The following is a 16584-nucleotide window of genomic DNA, read 5'->3' as shown; positions in this document are numbered from 1 at the left end:
AAATAATTTTAGACAATTATGTTAAAGTTTATGTTTATCATTATGATTTTTCTTCTATGTTTACACATATAAATTTTGAAATTTAATATTTAAATGTATAAAGTATAATTCAATTAATCCCTAATTGATCCCCGAATTGTTGATTACTATTTCCAAATCCCAAACGATTAATCCCCGAATAGTGATTTTGCAACCATGCATATTGATAACGTGCATTTTATACACATTTTATGAACGTCATCGGTTCTTAATTTGATTCATTTGACGAAGATATGAAGATATATGGTTATTATTTATGCAAGAAGATGGTTTCAAGTAAGGAATGTTAAAATGAGCATCAAAGTTGAAGATCTCAGCTCAAAAGTGATAAAGCAACAGAAAAAGTCGAAAACAGCTCAGGATGCGGCGCATCTCTCCAGATGCGGCGCATGTCCCTGTTTCAGTTGAAGGATGTGGCACATCGTTTATAGATGCGGAACATCGTGTCCTGTCTTGGCCTCCAAGTTACGAATTATGTATAAACAGGGAAGGGTTTTGGCCACTTATATCATATGTTTTTCACACGAATTCACCTACGACTTAAGGGGGTTTTGAGCTACTTTTCACCACTTTCAAGCTAGGGCATCATCATAATTGAAGATTAGATCAAGATCATCATTGGTACATCTGGCTTTCATTATTTTAGTGATTTAATTATGAATTCTACCATGTCCAATTGTTTGAATGTTCCATTTTTTTTTTATTATGCTAGGCTAAATTTAATTTATTTTTGTTCACTTTAATGTAAAACTTATGTTTTTGGGATTGTTCTATCTTTTGAATTATCGAGATCTTTATGTTTAATTAATCGTGCTTTCTAAGATCCATTATTGTGATTATCTATTTATAGAATTCAATTATACAAGTTTATGTGTTGATTTATGTAAGTTTATCAATAATTATAATTTGTACTTCAACACTTAGTGATCTAGACACTTGCATGTGAGTGAAGGTGGTAACTGAATATATATTCTGATAACACAACTGTGTAGGTTGTTTTGAGTAATCTTAATAGTTTTTACGCGAGTTTAACTAAAAGATAGTCTCATTAATTGAACATGGTAAAATTAGGATCTTTAAAGGGTGTTAATGTGATTTAACTGATTTTATTATTTCTTTAGTTTATTGATTTCGTTAGACCGATATAAACTGTTTACCTAGATCTTTTATAATGGGTTTAATAACTAAAGAACAATCATGATCATTTGTTAAGCATTAAAGATAAACATTGTTTCTCCTTATCTGGTTATTCATTTATTACTTCACTTTTACTTTAGTTTAGATTCAAAACAAAATTCCCCTTTAAACTGTAGGATAATTATTAGTTTTAAGATCTTAATTGACTGCCCTCTGTGGAACAAATTTGTGCTTACTAAATATTTTACTACACTGTCAGGAATAGTTGCTTGCATTTGTGTGATAATTTAGTTTAATTTAGTTCAAGAAAAGTAGGTGTAAAAAACACACATGACATTGTGAGAAATCGTCCCACATTGGTGGGGGTGAACGAAACATTCATTATAAGGGTGTGGATACCTCCTCTAATGGACATTGAGGGTGAGTCCCAAGAAGCAATACCGTGAGCTACCATGTGTCGGGGAAAAGCGGAAAATATCCACTACGGGTTGGCGCTGGCTGTTACATGTCGTATCAGAGCTGGGGCCCACATCGATCTGCACTGCGGGGACGCAGTATCCTGAGTGGGGGAGAGTGTGAGAACTCGTCCCACATCGGTAGGGGAGGAGAATGGAACATTCCTTATAAGGGTGTAGATACTTTCTCCAGTGGCACCGGTTGTTACACACATATACATATTACATATATACAAATACAACTAAGGATTTTGTTAACGACAACCTTAAGATTGTCGTTAATGTATATAATTATAATTATATCGTATATAACTGTTGAGATTGATTTTTTTTTTACGTTGTGAAAAACTACATTGAATTTATGTAAGTTAACGACGGTTTTAATGCCTGTCGTTAGCAAATTACTACAAATAATAATAATATATAATGATATACACGTACAAACATAAATCATGTGTCGACATATGGTTTGGTTTATCCTAAAAATAAAACCTTAATCATTGTATTCATATGTTTTTTGCCCATTTAAGTCCGTCAATATCACGTAGAAAGAACATGGCCCCGTCCCCGTCATCCAACTACGAGTCACCAGTCAATTTTCAAATCTACCTGTCTTCAACGCTGTCCGTTACTTGTTTCACCTCTTCTCTCATATATATCTCATGTCTCTCACGCATTTCATCGAACACTTCGTATGTACTGTTTGATCCCTACTAACAATGAGTTTCAGGGACGAAAATGAAGATGGTAGGGATCTCAGGAAACCGTTTCTTCATACCGGTAGTTGGTATCGAATGGGTTCTAGGCAATCAAGTATGATGACGTCATCTCAGATGATCAGAGATCGCTCTGTTTCTGTGCTTGCTTGTGTTCTTATTGTTGCTTTAGGCCCTATTCAGTTCGGTTTCACTGTAAGCAATTAATAATTAATATTAATAATAATATATTTATATATTTCATTAGTGTATTTTTATGCAAGTTTTTGAAATATTGTATTATAAGATCCGTATAATTTATATAGTTTAAAAGTTAAAACTTGCTTTTTGTGTTCTGCAGGGTGGCTATTCATCACCTACACAAATAGATATTAGTAGAGATCTTAATCTTACAGTCTCTGAGGTTTATTGCTTACTGGATTGTGATTTCTATTTTCTTTTTTGAAATTGGATTATATTAATAAACATACACATACATATGTATACAGGTGAATGATCAGATAAATGGGATCTTTAGTTTACAAAGTGTATGAATATGAAAGATTTTGGTGCCAAGTGATTAATGAAAAAAAAAAAAAAGTTAACTTTTTTTTTTTCTCTCCTTTATTTGAAAGAGCAACATTTTTGTACAATTGATGCACCAAACTGAAAACTTGTGTATCAGTTTGAAATGAAATTGTGAACCGTAGTGTAAAAGTTGGCGAATCAGGACATGAATCATTCTTACATTATTTTTCGTTATGCTCTTTTTTAACACGAACCCTTCCCTAAGTATGCATACTTTTGTTTTTTCATGTGTGATAACTGATATGAAATAAATATTGTGTTTCAGTTTTCATTGTTTGGTTCTTTATCTAATGTGGGTGCTATGGTTGGTGCAATAGCTAGTGGTCAAATTGCAGAGTATATTGGCCGAAAAGGGGTATGCTTTTATTCACCCAATTTTGTGTTTTTGATGCACAATTTTTTTTTTTGTAAGGTGGCTGAATTATAGGGGTTTGGATCTGGTGAAGTGTTTATAATCAGATGTTAGTGGTTTAGAATAAAGTAAATATAATCACTTAATCAGATTCTAGAATCAGATTTTCGGAATAGAATAAGCCTTAGATTTAGTTAACTGATTTTATAATAATTTTTAAGTCCCACTAATCACTTCAAAGATGCATATCCAAACAACCCTTTAAAAATAGTTAATTTTTTTAAAGCTAGGTTTGGAATCACTGACACGGATAGAACCAGCTACCCGATCATTTTCCACGCACACCACGCGCTTTCGGGCGGAAACCCGAACCACATATCATGACCAGATCCATCAATTTATACGGGCATGTGGATTGGGCCGAATTCCTGAATGTGGATCGGTAAAACCTCCAATGGGGACTTTTTAAGAGACGGGAATCGAACTCCCGACCTCAACCCCCCTAATACCCAAGGTAATAGGATGTACCCCTGGGCCAGGAAGGCGGGGGTATGGATTTAGTTAATTTTGAATTTGTAATATTCAGACACTAATGTTCTGTTGGATTTGATTATTGCTTAGTTGATTCGACATGAATAACATTTTTAAATTTCTTTGTTATTGCAGTCCTTGATGATTGCAGCTATCCCTAATATACTTGGCTGGCTTGCTATATCATTTTCAACAGTTAGCTCTTACTGCTCTTTATCTATAATTGCATTTTGCATCTTCCATTTTTTATTTTATAATGCTTGAATGCTAAATTAAATTTAATCGATTATTTTTACTCTAGGATTCATCGTTTCTGTACATGGGAAGGTTACTTGAAGGATTTGGAGTAGGGATTATATCTTATACGGTAATTCTTCTAAGTCGGATATTAGTATATAAATCAACTTTTTGAAAGGGAGATGATTCTCACACACCACTTTTTGATCCATGCACACTTTTGTCTCCAAATATTACAGTTATACCCCTAGAAAGGTGAACTTATATTATTAAAGTAAGTATAATTAAGGGTAAAATAGGTAATTAAATGTATATGGATCAAAAAGTGGTGTGTGTGAGTATCATCTCCCTTTTTGAAAAAGTCTAATAAAATACTCTTTTTGGGTGTGTTACAAAGGTTCCTGTGTATATAGCCGAAATAGCACCGCAAAACATGAGAGGAGGGCTAGGTTCAGTCAACCAGGTGATTCTAAATTCAAATGTTAACTAATAGTATTATAATTTAGTCATCTTTATATTGTAAAGTTTCATCCTTTTTTATTTACAGTTTGTTTCTTTTTTGTAGCTTTCGGTCACTATTGGGATTATGCTTTCTTATTTGTTAGGACTATTTGTTAATTGGAGACTACTTGCAATTTTGGGTAATATTTAATAATACAGACATTATTAGATTATACTATTACAGTTAACAATATATTGATTTCGAATCAGGATAATGATTTACAGTTTCTTTTTGCAGGAACGTTGCCTTGTTTAATTTTGATACCCGGTCTCTTTTTTATCCCCGAGTCCCCTAGGTGGTTGGTACGATCATTTATGTTTTGTATATGATAACTATTGTTTTAATAATTGCATCGAACCGATGAGTAATAAAGTGTGGATGTATTCCAGGCAAAAATGGGAATGACTGAAGATTTTGAAGCTTCTTTGCAAGTTCTTCGTGGTTTTGATACTGATATCACCCAGGAAGTAAATGAAATTAAGGTATTTTTTTTAGACTTTCACCGAGTCCATTTTAGAAGTCTCGATATATATATTCCTAAAAAGTTATGTACTAAAATATATACTATTAATTGTTTATACTTGTGAAAGTATGAACCTCTATTATGTATGAATTTCGACAAAATACGCAATCATTGTTTTGTATTTTGCAATTTTTAGAGGTCTGTGGCATCATCAAACCGAAGAACTGCAATTCGTTTCTCAGATCTTAAACAAAGAAGATATTGGTTTCCTCTGATGGTATGTAGTAACACTCGGTTATTAAACTCTCATTATTGGATTGTGAACATTTTTTCAATATAATTCTAATTACATAATTCTTATTATATCGTTCAGATAGGAATTGGCTTACTTGTTCTTCAGCAGTCAACCGGAACCAATGGTGTTCTTTTTTATTCCAGCACCATTTTCCAATCTGCAGGTTAGTGTTGAAAATATTACTGTATTAAACTTCGAGTGCAGTACCACACTCAACAAAATATAACGTATCTATTTTTATTTTTTATTATTCTCTTTAATTTTATTGACCAGGGATATCTAATGGTAATATTGCTACATTTGGGCTCGGCGCTATTCAAGTACGTACCAAAAGCTATTTTTTTTTTTTTTTTTTTTACATCAGTTTGGGATCACCCAGGGGACTAAACCACCCACACGTTCATCTCCAGTAGTTGCATAACCCACCCCCAACTGCTGCCCCGAGGAAACCTGGACCAATCCGGAGGCATGCCCGGTAAAACCCCCCTCCCCGCTGCCCCCGCACTAAGCGAAAGGCGACCTGAGTGGATACTTCAGGTCAGGGATAACATTGAGTGCAATGGTGCAGCTCAGCGGAGTCGAACTCCTGACCTCTCGCTAAGAGAGGCAGGCCACTACCAGTTGAGCTACAACTCAATGTTATCGTAATAACATACACATTACTTTATATATGTAAAAAAAAAAAAAGTGGACAGAGAACTACCCGTTTCAGCTAAAACTCGTTACCTAACCCACCCAGCTTGCCACCTTTATCTATCATTAATACTTTTTCACCCTTACTAAATCACAATTGTTATACAATTCAGGTTATTGCCACTGCAATTTCAACATGGCTAGTTGACAAAACAGGACGAAGGATTCTGCTCATTGTAAGGATATTAATGTATATAATTTTTATAAATTTGCTGTTAAAAAAAGGATATTAATGTATATAAACTAGACTAGATAATTTGATTGACTGCAAAAAATAACACAATCTTTTATAGATCTCTTCTTCTGGAATGACTCTTAGTCTCATACTTGTTGCAGCATCCTTCTTCATTAAGGTAATCATGTTCTTCCCCTTCCATTATTTGCATAAATCTACCGCATACGTTTTCTGGATGATGTCGTAAAAAAATATACTGGAGACTATCTGAGTCAACAACAAGCGTCGATTTATTGGCGTCTTAACTGCCGTTTAGTGCCTAAATTGAATTCCAGGCAGGATTTAAAATCCATGGAAATTTGATTATACCATTTCATGGCGTCTCAATTTTATTTTTAATTTCATTTTACTATTTGTCTTTAAAAAAAAATTCCTACTTATTTGCCGGAGGTCCATTCGGAAGCAATCTCATTATCCGTCGAATAGAGAGAGGGGTGATTTTCTCTACTTTTGAGTGTTTCACTCTGGGTGGAAAATAACTTGTTTTTATTCTCGGATAGGGGAAGGATTGTCTACATCTCACCTCCCCCATACACCAATCATGTAGTATTGGATTTTGTTGTTGTTGTTGTTGTTGTATCTGAGTTCTTGTTTATGTATAAATATCAGGGTTATGTGGACGACGGATCGACCTTGTATACTGTAATGGGCATCTTATCAGTAGTTGGAGTTGTGGTAAATTTATATTTTAATCTAGTTGTGATCTATAATCATTTTTGTTACTACCGTTTCGTATTCAGTTCATTTAACCATTTATTTAGGGCATGATTATTGGTTTTTCTCTTGGTATGGGGCCGATTCCGTGGATTATAATGTCAGAGGTGATTACTTACAACCTAACTCATCTCATGTTCTCACGCAATATATCATTTTGTTGTCTACATAAATTTTTTTTTTTTTTTTTTTATTTTTTTTTTTTTTTTGTGGTGATTTTTCAGATTCTTCCTGTTAATATAAAAGGACTTGCTGGTAGTATAGCCACATTAGCCAATTGGTTTATTTGCTGGGTCGTTACATTAACAGCTCCCTTACTTTTGACATGGAGTAGCGGAGGTTCGTTTCTTTTTCTTGCTCTTTTTGTCTATTCGCGATTTAAATAAAAAAATTAAAAAATTTCTCCTCGACCTGCGTATTGTGCTAACTCTACTTTTGATGATTGCGTAAATAGTGTCGGTATAATACTCTAATCTTGCTTAACTTTGTGATGACAGGAACCTTCACTCTTTACATGGTAATGAGCGCTATAACACTCGTCTTCTGTGCACTTTTGGTACCAGAGACGAAGGGTAAAACGTTGGAGGAGATTCAGTTTTCGTTCAGATGATTTGCTTCTTATGTTACGAACATATACTTCCCAACCACCCTGATTTTGTTGCCGGACTCGATAGCCAATATTTTGATACATTATACAAAAGCTGATAATTTATTTTTTATACTCCGTATGTATTATGGTGTTATCTGTTTATGAAGTTACAAAAGGGTGCGATAAGAGCAAGGTAAATGAGTTTCATTTGGAAAACAAAAAACTTTGTGTTATTTGGTAATAATGCAAGTAATGGGGGTACAACTTCTACATATACCTCTAATCTTCTTGGACACCCAGTAATGAGTTGCTAATCCATATAACAAAATTACTAAAGTAATACTCGTAACACTAATCTTTATTTTGTATCAACTAATATCATCAAAACCAATACTTTTTATCAACATATATGCATATTTTACAAATTTCATAAAGAGATAACATCAAACTCGTGCGGCATGAAATCTTCGCTTGGTCTATAGTATTTGGCAGGAGAATATAGTCCCAGATTACTAATTTGACTTGTATATAGACATGCAAATCGTTCCACCTACATAACGAAAATTAAAAGGGTCCGATAATTGTTATATTATGATGATATTTCAGTGATTTCTATCAGAGGTGGCGTGGGTCAATTTACGAGTAATCATGTCAGAATAATTAAAAAGCTTAGAATTTGTCGAACGGTTGCAAGTGATTAATGCATTAATAAACTTCGTATCATCTTTTTCAGAATACAATTTGTGTATGTCTGTTTTTCTGAAAATAGGTCCATATATGTTTCCGGGTTAGCCCGCATTTTTAAGGTACTGATGTGAATCCGAACGTGTAATCCAACCCATTTACCCACCGGACCCATTTTACAACCTCTACTTTCTGGTTTCTGAGTATGAAGGAAGATTGTTAAAACCTGGTGAGCGAATCGCGAGTTCTGGTACCCCGTTTTCATTAACTGGCCCCACACCTTGTGGAACTGTCATTTACAAAGAACATGTCATTTTCAAGATGAAACAAAAACCCGAAAACCAAAGATTTTATGACATTCAAGGGTCATTTTTCTCTTTCGTCTAAACAATAACACATATCTTGATGAAGAAACCCAGACACCAAGTTTAATATGAAATTGTTAAAAAAAAAAATTATCTTGCAAATATAGTTACATATAAAGATATGGATTCATCTAACATATCCAAGGGTTAAGACTAGAACTGGTTACCTTCTCATGAAACACTTTTTGTGCTTCTTGATGTGTTACCCGAACACGTTCACGTTGTACCTATGCCCATGAAGGAAAAAAAGGAGTGAAATTATACCGGTGTCTCACATGTAAGAACTTATTTTATTCAGAACCTACTATAGTTTTGTAAACCAACCTCGAGTAGTTCAAGCTTCGACGAAACCTTCTCCTTTTCCTGTGCATCCAAACATTCACACCTGAGAGCAAGTGCACATCATATTATAGAGCAAGATGAGTTAATTAATAACCTGATCACAAATTCAACCCGGAATAATGATGTTACATACTGAAGAGACCAATTTAAGTGATGGATTTGATCTTCTATCTGATCTCGCTCGCTCCGAAGTGATATAAGTTGCTGCATAAAAACACAAATACTTCAGTACATAGACAGGATTATGTTCCGATTTGTATTCGCCAAAACAAAACATTACCTTACGGGTGTCCCGCAAGTACCATAAAAGTTTAACTTCCTTTTCAAGTTCAGGAACAACAAGCATGGTTCTCCAACCTGCTCCAGATAATTAGAAGGTAAAACAAATATTTTATGACGTCATCATGTGATTTGCTAACCATGCACATAAATATGTAGTATTAAGAGTTATACCCAGGACTTTTTTACTGCGCAAAATATCCCCGTATATATGATCTCCAACGTAAAGAACCTAACATAATTGAACACCATGCGTTAATTTTGCCCCATTAAGTAGTAAACTAAAAGTAATATTGAAGTGACCATACAAACAATAGATAGAGTAAAACCAGCCCAACCAAACCTGGCCCATTTCAACTCGTATTAACAGTTAAATTTTTTTATTCGGCCCATGCGATCTGTCCCTTTTGACACATGTTGTCTCAGTAAGATATGAAAGTAAATCTTTAACATGACTCTATTATGATTCATGAAAATCAAAAGGCATTTATTGCTTAAAATGAGGAATTGAAATAACGACAATATAAAATAAAATAACACCACCTGTGAACTTGATTCGATACTCAGTAGTTTATGCAGATGGCCAACATTGCCTCCCTGAAACACTTTGTAGGGTTTATTGGGCATCTGATCTGGCAGATCTAAACATGGGCCCCCCACCTGTAGAAAATAATGCCACTTAACACACACAAACATACATATATAGCATGGAAGCATATAGTAGAAAGACCATATATACGCACAAACCTGAGCCATAGGACTACCATTATCAGTATTGATAAGCATTCCTGAATCAGTGTCCACAGCAAAAAGACTAGCACGATTTTCATCTTGGAAGAACTTCGGCTTTGCACTGCATAAGTGAATGCTTCTTTGAGAAATGTTTTACTAAACTTAATTGGTTCTGGTGGATATTAATACATCAAAATAGACCACTAGAATAAGAATTCTCAGTTCAGTTACTGACACCAACTATATTATCATTAGTTTTTAAGATTGTATTAAAAAAGCAAAAGTGGAAAATTCAAAACTCTCACATTTTTTAGTTTTTAATGATGCAATGTCAATTAACAAGTATCGACCGACAGTTTTGAACAGGTATAAAGACGGAAAACCAATGTATCCTGCAATTAATGACTGACTAAGTTCTTAGAACTTCGTATTAAAATACTATTAGATCTACTTTCAAAAAAGTCCAGTATAACATTCAAAATCCAATGGTGGGTAATTTTTAAGAAGTTACAACAACCATCTGTACTCAAAAAAGACTTTATCGATAGAACCGACAACAAATATTCTTTACAAATTACGACAATTTAACAATGCGTGCGATTAAAAATTCGAAACATGCAAAAGACAGAAATGAAATAGAGCGAGAGAGAATTTCATAGAGATGGCCAATTATTAGGGTTTTTTTTGAAACATTAAAAGAATAGGACCTTCCAGTTATGACAACTTCGAAATGTTTGAGCCAGTCAAGAGTCAGTGAAGAGCTGCCATCAAGCTTTTGGGGCCCACATAGGAAGTTCATGACCACATTTGTGTAGTCCCAAAGGCTGCATAAATAAACACAACTTAATCTACGGTTACACATGCATCAGTTATTCAGTTATATGCAGTAAAAGAACCAAATTAAACGACAACAACATTAGCGAGTGATCCAAGTATATCAACACTTGCTACTTACTGACAAATTACACATAAGAACGATGTCACTTAAATTAGTGTGTCATGTAGCTGCGTTCATACATACACATTTGATACAAATTATGTATTTAGACGTACCTGTTTGTCACCAGGAACACAGCTAAACCAGAAGTTTTAAGCATCTGAAGCATTGGGACTAACGAGTTGTCTTCATTGATGTACCTGATTCAGGAATTATTGTGTCTCAATACCTTTCAATAAGATCAAAACTTAAAACTATTCCAGTAGAAGACACTCAAGATTTAAAAGTCTCATACAGTTTTGGATTATCTGCAACCATCTGCTTTAAAGTACCATCACGATGGCACAGATCCACTGCAGCCCGAACATCTCTGTACATGCGAAAGTAGCTACAAGAATACATTCGTCACATTAGCATATAGAATCACTGTACAATGACAACAAAGGTAGTGTAGTGATGCAAAGTAAACTTTTTTACTGCATATATCTACTGCCAGTGTATACAGTGAAGCAGAATCTACTCTTGAAATTGTTATTAATATAATTATTTCAAGCTATTGATGGACACTTTTTGTGCACTTGACACAACGGACATACCAACATAGATTGATTAACATTATAAAGTCTTTTGTAGGGAAGGCAAAATTTCACAAAAGAAATATGAAAATAGGAATAAAAAGAATTATCTAACCATTATAACTCACAAAATTAATACCGGGAACAAGCCTTAGCAAGTGTGTATGCCTACGGATATGTCTAAGCACCATAAGCATCAATGTGTTCTTTTTCAAGACTACAACTTTATGTCCTAAACTTATTATAAATGACAAGTGATCATATTCAATAGATCTTATTTACAGCTTCTTAAACTAAAGCTAAATATGAATTATTAATTTTTGGCACACAGCTAAATATTATCAAGTGTTAAATTTGTTCTCTCCTCAAAACATTAGTCTAAGATATGATCATTATCATCATCATATATTATTAAAGATATACAACTATTTGCACATCCTTACTCTTTTTCTTCTGAGATTTTGCCAGGATTATTATCCTTAAAGTCAACCAGCTGAGCGAATAAATAAGCTTCAGCTAGCGAGAAAAGGGTATCAATGAGTGCATAATCAGGCTCATCAAATGCATCTCGAATTAGGGTGTTTCCATATGTAGCAACCTTCTCATCCTTTGACAACAGCCTGAATCCATGATAAGCCACTTTCACATACTTATGTCTGTCCATCTGTAAAATAAGATGATTGATACATAATAACATAAAGGAAGCCTTGTAATCGTATCGGATATGTTGATTCCCTATGCTATCCAATATAAAGAATAATCTGATTAATCTTTACCCAATATGGTTATATCTTTTGGATGTATGTAGTCACATATATGAATATATGCAGGCAATAGCAGTTGCAAATTATTAATGAGATACAAACCTTCAATATATTTCCTCTCCTCTTGTCAAGAACCAGTCCTCTGACCATGTAAGTCCAATCAAAAGACCAATCAAGTAACTGCATTAAATAAAAGATGAATAAGAAAGTACACAATATCACAAAAAATATGAATTGACATAAACTCTAGCAAATGTAGCGTAATATTTAAGGTTCATCAAAATCGGCGTCTTGAGGGGGTCGGTCAGCTTTAACAAAAGTAACAGAAAATGTTACAGTATCCAAAACTCTCAACACCAAAATCAGATATACTAATACTTCTACCTTAATCATACTCATCACACCAAGATAATAAAAAAATAATTTTTTTTTGCATAATGCTTGGCAAAAATTTATAGAATACTTTAACGTAAAATGCGAATCAGGTCCTCATTCCTTTTTCATTTGACTTCTAAAAGAACGAAATAATAATCATCCTTTTCAATTACAAAGCTTGAAACCAACACTATTTTGAATGATTAACATATACAAACCTCATTAGGGTACCCCAAGTTTGTCACTAACTTTTTGACGGTGCCATTATACGCAAGGGACTCAAATGTTTCAGGTTTGTACTGTGCCAGAGTATAATCCATATCAAATCCTACAGCAACTATATTTTTCATATTCACAGCCCTGTTACAAAATATATGCTTCCCAATATCGATTTTTTGCCCTCCTTCAGGAGATGCCCATACACATGGAACCTGAGTTATTCCACATCCATTAGCTCCTTGTATCTCTGATGTAACTTCGTCACTAAAAGCATTCATTTTATAGCTTGCTCCTACATGCAAGGGACCTGGTTAATACAGAAAATATATATATAATGCAGTAAAGATAACCGACAAACATAAATAATCAGCTATTGTGATAATACAAATTCAACAAGCAGCTGCAGTGAAAATAAACAAGTCACGAAAAGTCACTTAAACGTATACAATCTTAGAGAAAGCGACGTATAGATTCTATTTTCACTAATTTGAGGTGAATAACACAGCCCGGAACCTAATATGAAGATCATCAGGTTACGACAAATGTTTGTCTATTTCTAAAAATCTTTTAATCTATCTTCACGCATGAATCTAACTACAAAATATGCTAACCTTATATGACCGAAAAAACTTGTTAACATACACTCAATATCATTATATGAAACAAACAGATATCGAAAAGCATAAAGCAACCCCCTCCCTACTCCTAAAAAAAACACCCTCACCTAAAACGACATACCTTTAATAAGTTCGGTGACCACCGAAATAACACAAACGGAGCGTGTAAATGCCCAATGCTAAGTGTGACTTCCCAAAATACGCTCTACCTAATATCTCGAAAACAGCCTACTAATTATCAAGTAAAAACCTGGAAAAATCCAATAAAAGATAAATGAATGAAAAGTATCATTCCACACTAATACATATATTTACTTAAATTAATTCTGGAGCCACAAAAATAACTAGACTCCATCACTACTTACAAAAATAACAAAGTCAACATGTGTGTGAAACAGGCCCTAACAATAGGGAAAAAATTAATTAATTAATTAATTAATAGATCCCAACAACTTCGTTCAGCAATCATTAAGCATCATCTAACATCTAACAAACAGTATTAATTAATACTTCATATAAAATATGAGACACGCATGATATAATAATAAAACAGTATATACACACAAATAGTAACAGTAAAATTCAACAGGATGAATATATAAATATAAATTATAAATAAATAATAATAAGAAAGTAACAATTAATTAAGAATAAATATCTAAATCTGAGCAAACCTTTAGACCTTTTGGTAGCGAAGAAGCTTCTGTAAGAAGATGAACGAAACGATGAATCTGGATGAAATTGGGGAAAACGAGAAGGTGAAGAGAATAAAATAGAAAAACAAAAAGAAAGTGTACGTGTTTTAGGAATACGCATCTTACAATTGTTTGATTTAAATACGCATTTAGGTATAGATACAGATAAATATATATCAATGTGACTAATTGAATCCGATACGGTTTTTGAGTTGATTCGTAACGAGTTTGATGTCAATGATAATGAATGCGATGCTGCAATAGGAGTCATTAATTTACGTTTATATACGCAATTAACTTTCGAATCTAATCTAATAATTAATTAATGATTATTATTAAATATATTTGTGACGTGATTTTGAAATGTAATTTCGTGAGTCATTTTGAGACGGAATTGAGTTTTTTTTGGAGAGAAATACACGGTTCGTTTTGGTGGTTTAGTTGTACTTATACGGAAGTGCTGGTGGAAGTATTTTTACGGCGGCGGCGAGGACGGAGGAAGGCGGTGATAGACGGTGGACGGTGGTGGACGTTTAATAAAAACGGGTTTGTGTATGGTTGATGATTATGTGGAGGTGGAGTGAAAGAGGTACTGTTGTAGTTTTAGTTTCAGTCCTTAATGTTTTTCTATTATTTCAATTTGGTCCTTTGTGATATGACGTGTAGGTTTTTGACCTTTTGTGTTGAAAAAAATGTGTGATTTAATTTGATGATGTGGCATCGTGTCGGGTAGGAGACTTAAAGTTTATGATTAGGAGGGTGAAAATAATGAACATTTAGATGATTAATCTACATCGCAATTTTTTCAAATCTTCACCATGTCCGTACAACTCCCATTTTCCCTTCTCTCCACCGTTCCAGTTCAACCTATTCCTACCCAAAACACATCCGTTTCCGTTTCCGTTTCCAATCCTACTAAAAATCACTCCAAAACTACTTCGAATCCTTTACCACCACCACCACCACCGCTACTTCAATCTTATGCTGAGGCGGTTGTGGGGAATACTCTGGTCAACAGTTAGCGACCAGAACAGAGTCACTCGAACTATGCAGGTTATCGTCATAGGGAGACGAAGAAAATCTCAACGATTTTTGTGGGCAATATAACTAGGAACACCACTCCTATGGTCCTTAGTGAAGCTTTTAGACGATTTGGGTGGATCCAGAATATAGCTTGGCGCAATGGTCGGAATTTTGGGTTTATCAAATTTGCTTTAAATGAGCAGGCCAGGGAGGCAGTTGCAAGTATGTATGGTAAATTTTTGTTAGGAAACATGCTGAGATTGGGCATGGCCAAGTTTGACAAACAACATTCAAATGCTTCTCGTGAACGTAGTCATACTCAGTTCAAGCAGAATTGGGGAGGCCAAAGTAGGTTTAATGATAACAAACAGGGGCTGATTAAACTTCAAATTAATGATGATGTGAGCCAAGGTATGGATCGGACTGTCCTCATTGTCGATAAGGTGAGTTTTTCCAAGCTAAAACTCAGTAAGTGGCTCGTAGATCGTAAGGCAAAGATTGATAAATGTTGCCTTTGGGGAAAGTATGTTTGTATGATAAGATGTGTCGATGGACAGAGCTTTCAAAGAGTTTGTCATGGGCCATTGTATAGCAAAGGTATTGAACAATTTTTGAAGATAATCCCAATGTCCGATAGGCGTGGTAGATATTCAAGAATGGCTTGGATAGAGGTTCGAGGCATTCCGGTGGATTATGGGTGTATGGAGAACATAACCGCTGCTGTGCAGGATTTTGGAGAGATTTTGTATATTCCGAAAAGTTCTCACAATCTTTTTCAGGCTGGATCATTTTTTGTTTTCATGGAAGTATTTTGTCCAACTGTTTTCCACAAACAAACGATCACCGATTTGAAAAATAACAAGATGGCAACTTTATGGGCCCATGAAGTTGGGGTTGATTTTGATCCATTGGTCCATATCGAATCAGAAGATATGGATGAATTTATGTATTGCATTAACAAGTCTATTGAAGATAACAATAATCAAGAGTCTGAAGGTAATAAAGATTCAAGGGGAGATGACCCAATTATTGATATGTAACGACCCAACCAGTTATCCTTCCAAAAACGTGCCATAAAAAAAAAAATTTCTGGGACAGTTCATCTGGACGGCGTCCAGCTATCTGGACGGCGTCCAGCTCTGAAAGACTGGACGGCGTCCAAGCCTTTTGGACGGCGTCCAAATACACTAAAAAGTCCTGATCAGTTTTTCTTATACACGCGGGCGAAAAACCCGCTTCCCGACACTTTTAAACCAAAACACTTTCACAATATGTTATATGTTATAATAATTAAAACTAAGAGTTTTCCATAATAAAACCGAGTTTTACAACCCCGGGCCCACATCGACCCAAATTATAACCAAGTGACCATTTCGACCCATTTAGTTAAATTCAAAACATAGACCGAGCATGGGATTAGGGAATAAGCTACCCAATCCTAATCAAATCCAA

At 34.4% G+C, this 16584-nt stretch overlaps 2 protein-coding genes across 5 annotated transcripts; one reads left to right on the top strand and one right to left on the bottom strand.

The window, feature by feature from the left end:
- The first annotated feature begins 2149 nt into the window (after positions 1-2149).
- LOC139857532 (sugar transporter ERD6-like 6) lies at positions 2150-7810 on the top strand. Its single transcript, XM_071846339.1, has 18 exons — positions 2150-2542; positions 2688-2750; positions 3180-3269; positions 3933-3992; positions 4099-4164; positions 4432-4497; positions 4600-4675; positions 4774-4838; positions 4926-5018; positions 5196-5276; positions 5373-5457; positions 5568-5614; positions 6101-6163; positions 6281-6340; positions 6832-6897; positions 6984-7043; positions 7161-7275; positions 7434-7810. Exons 1-18 carry the CDS (start codon positions 2351-2353, stop codon positions 7544-7546), a joined length of 1461 nt encoding a protein of 486 aa, XP_071702440.1. The 5' UTR covers positions 2150-2350; the 3' UTR covers positions 7547-7810.
- Positions 7811-14696, bottom strand: LOC139857531 (uncharacterized). 4 transcript variants are annotated; one of them, XM_071846336.1, is made up of 17 exons: positions 14236-14696; positions 14089-14145; positions 12797-13089; positions 12306-12383; positions 11883-12103; positions 11160-11252; positions 10981-11064; positions 10635-10751; positions 9943-10048; positions 9739-9855; positions 9370-9427; positions 9197-9273; positions 9050-9120; positions 8899-8959; positions 8742-8801; positions 8436-8498; positions 7811-8075 (listed from the first exon to the last, which is right to left on the bottom strand). In XM_071846336.1, exons 1-17 carry the CDS (start codon positions 14378-14380, stop codon positions 7953-7955), a joined length of 1824 nt encoding a protein of 607 aa, XP_071702437.1. In that variant the 5' UTR covers positions 14381-14696; the 3' UTR covers positions 7811-7952. The 4 variants fall into 4 exon arrangements, with proteins under 4 accessions (XP_071702437.1, XP_071702436.1, XP_071702439.1 ...); XM_071846335.1 differs by having other exon boundaries at positions 14089-14696; XM_071846338.1 differs by having other exon boundaries at positions 14097-14326.
- Between the last annotated feature and the right edge of the window lie 1888 nt (positions 14697-16584).

This window comes from Rutidosis leptorrhynchoides, chromosome 7 (genome assembly GCF_046630445.1).
Source record: "Rutidosis leptorrhynchoides isolate AG116_Rl617_1_P2 chromosome 7, CSIRO_AGI_Rlap_v1, whole genome shotgun sequence".
NCBI lineage: Eukaryota > Viridiplantae > Streptophyta > Magnoliopsida > Asterales > Asteraceae > Rutidosis > Rutidosis leptorrhynchoides.
The sequence above is the reverse complement of the archived record's forward strand: the minus strand, read 5'-3'. Positions and strand labels throughout refer to the sequence as shown.

What these genes read in the sequence shown, in the direction of transcription:
- LOC139857532 (XM_071846339.1), top strand. Translation starts at nt 2,351, where the DNA reads ATGAGTTTCAGGGACGAAAATGAAGATGGTAGGGATCTCAGGAAACCG. An exon ending in AGTATATTGGCCGAAAAGGG is followed by an intron (nt 3,270 to 3,932) that starts GTATGCTTTTAT and finishes TTGTTATTGCAG; the next exon opens with TCCTTGATGATTGCAGCTAT. An exon ending in GACGAAGGATTCTGCTCATT is followed by an intron (nt 6,164 to 6,280) that starts GTAAGGATATTA and finishes AATCTTTTATAG; the next exon opens with ATCTCTTCTTCTGGAATGAC.
- LOC139857531 (XM_071846335.1), bottom strand. Translation starts at nt 14,380, where the DNA reads ATGACTCCTATTGCAGCATCGCATTCATTATCATTGACATCAAACTCG. An exon ending in AAAATCTCAGAAGAAAAAGA is followed by an intron (nt 11,253 to 11,882) that starts GTAAGGATGTGC and finishes GTATTCTTGTAG; the next exon opens with CTACTTTCGCATGTACAGAG. An exon ending in GTGTTCCTGGTGACAAACAG is followed by an intron (nt 10,752 to 10,980) that starts GTACGTCTAAAT and finishes TTATTTATGCAG; the next exon opens with CCTTTGGGACTACACAAATG.